Here is a 2,108-nt window from a genome sequence, read left to right as displayed (position 1 = left end):
ATGGAAATCAGCGAGGAGGTAGTGATAATTGGGGGAGGAATCGCAGGGTTAGCGACGGCAGTGGCACTAAAGAGAGTTGGGATCAGAGCTTTGGTGCTGGAGAAATCACCAGAGCTACGAACCACTGGTGCAGCTCTGACACTTTTCCCCAATGCATGGCTTGCTCTCCAAGCACTCGGTGTTGCTCATAAACTCACTTCCATTTATTCTCCTCTTCCAAAGTAATTTACGATCGACTAACCCTTTTTTAACTTCCATTTAAGAATTTATATCTCACAAGCACGCGTTCACAGGATCGAAAGATCCTATTTTCAATTGTCTTGATGACTGACTCTGGAATTCTCAACAGGGGATACATCACAAATGTAGCTAATGGAGCTGTTCGACAAGTATCTTATCAAGGCATTAATGGGTTAGTTGTTCTCTTTCTAATAGTCCTGAATTAAATACAAATGAAAATTTTGACATTTTAGACTCTTGAGCAGATGAATGAGAAGCTAAAAGTTTTAAATACAAATGCAGGAAGTTCAGCGGACCTATTGCAATTCACAGGAGAGCCTTGTTGGAGACACTAGCCGCAGAATTAGCTCCTGGTACCATTCGTTTCTCTTCAAAGCTTACTTCCATCCGTACCGTCGCCGTGGATGATCAAGCTAATTCTTCCGCTGCTATCATAAATCTTGACGATGGGACGGTCATCAGCGCCAAGGTACGTACGTTCATTGATTCAAAATCTGAAAATTTATACATATACATGTCGTTGAGGACTTTTCACGAGCACTTGTAAGACTGCAATCACAAAGGTTGTATTGTTGGTTCCTTCCTTTTTAAGGTATTTGGATCAATCTGCCCTGTTGACACTCTGAATTAAACCCTTCAATTGAAACATTTTTGGTAAAATTTGGAGGCCCATACTTCTGCATGATGCTGAAACTTTTATATTTCTCATGGGGTGCTACAGGTCTTGATTGGATGTGATGGGTTACATTCAGTGGTTGCTCGTTGGTTGGGACTTAGAGATCCAGTGGATTCAACTCGGTCATCTATACGTGCTTTAGCAGTATTTCCTGAAGGCCATGGATATAAGCACGAAATTTATCAGTTCATTGATCAAGGCAAAAGAGCTGGTGTAGTTCCTCTCACTGATAAAGAGCTCTATTGGTTCGTCACCTATGATTCTATCTTTAACGGTAAAGTATTTCAAATTCAACTAACTTGTGATTCTTCTTTTTCCCATTATTTCAAAAAGTTATCCATCTGTGATTTTTCAAACTGATCTATTTCAGGCGATAAGAATGCATCAGATACCAAATTGCTACAGAGGTATGTAATAGAGAATTTGGCCAAGGACTTCCCTGCAGCATTCTTAGAAGTGGTTCAACATGCTGATCTAGAAACAATGACGTGGGCTCCATTGATGCTAAGAGTTCCATGGGACCTAATATTTGGCTCTGTACACAAAGGATGCATCACGGTTGCAGGTGATGCCATGCACCCAATGACACCAGATTTGGGCCAAGGTGGTGGTTCAGCACTTGAAGATGCAGTCGTACTTGGAAGACATTTAGGCAATTCTTTCCTCTCAAATGAAGGGTTTGTGTCTGGAGAGATAGCTAAAGCTATAGAAGGGTATGTGAAAGAAAGGAGATGGCGAACAGCTAGTTTGATCACAGGGTCTTATCTTACTGGTTCGGTGCAGCAAAGTGGTTCCAGTTCATGGATCAACTTTTATAAGTTTCTTTACTGTAGGGTTTTTGCAATAGATGCTACAAATTATGATTGTGGAAAGCTTCCCAGTGTTTCTTCACCTTCCAAATCAGATGATCATACTAAGATCGATTAGGCATACTAGGGAACATGCTTCTATGCTATCCTATGAAGTTCAAATTTAAAATTTCAAATGTATTTGATCTCTTCAACCTTTATCAGCCTGTTGAAAAAGAGTTTGAAAGTGTCAGTTGTAATGGTGTGTATAATAATATATAATCTATAAATAATTAATCTTTCTCCCACTGAGAAGAAAAAACAAGGTTAACATCATGTTATAGAGTTTTATTTTTACAACCCAAAAAAAAAAGTTCAAGAGTTCTACACGATATATTGGTGGG

The 2,108-nt window shown here is 39.5% G+C and overlaps 1 protein-coding gene across 1 annotated transcript; it reads left to right on the top strand.

Annotated features, from left to right (window-relative positions):
* LOC149011566 (monooxygenase 2-like) lies at window positions 1-1,843 on the top strand. The gene is made up of 5 exons (XM_089160371.1): window positions 1-221; window positions 350-412; window positions 523-709; window positions 962-1,190; window positions 1,287-1,843. The coding sequence occupies exons 1-5, from the start codon at window positions 1-3 to the stop codon at window positions 1,841-1,843; spliced, it is 1,257 nt and encodes a 418-aa protein (XP_089016497.1).
* Window positions 1,844-2,108: the final 265 nt, after the last annotated feature.

The sequence above is a fragment of the Hakea prostrata genome, chromosome 7, assembly GCF_041222555.1.
Source record: "Hakea prostrata isolate BN-2017 chromosome 7, UWA_Hpros_2, whole genome shotgun sequence".
Taxonomy (NCBI): Eukaryota; Viridiplantae; Streptophyta; class Magnoliopsida; order Proteales; family Proteaceae; genus Hakea; species Hakea prostrata.
Note: the sequence above shows the minus strand (reverse complement) of the source record. Positions and strands in the feature narration are given on the sequence as shown.

What these genes read in the sequence shown, in the direction of transcription:
- LOC149011566 (XM_089160371.1), top strand. Translation starts at nt 1, where the DNA reads ATGGAAATCAGCGAGGAGGTAGTGATAATTGGGGGAGGAATCGCAGGG. An exon ending in TCTTATCAAGGCATTAATGG is followed by an intron (nt 413 to 522) that starts GTTAGTTGTTCT and finishes ATACAAATGCAG; the next exon opens with GAAGTTCAGCGGACCTATTG. An exon ending in GGACGGTCATCAGCGCCAAG is followed by an intron (nt 710 to 961) that starts GTACGTACGTTC and finishes GGGGTGCTACAG; the next exon opens with GTCTTGATTGGATGTGATGG.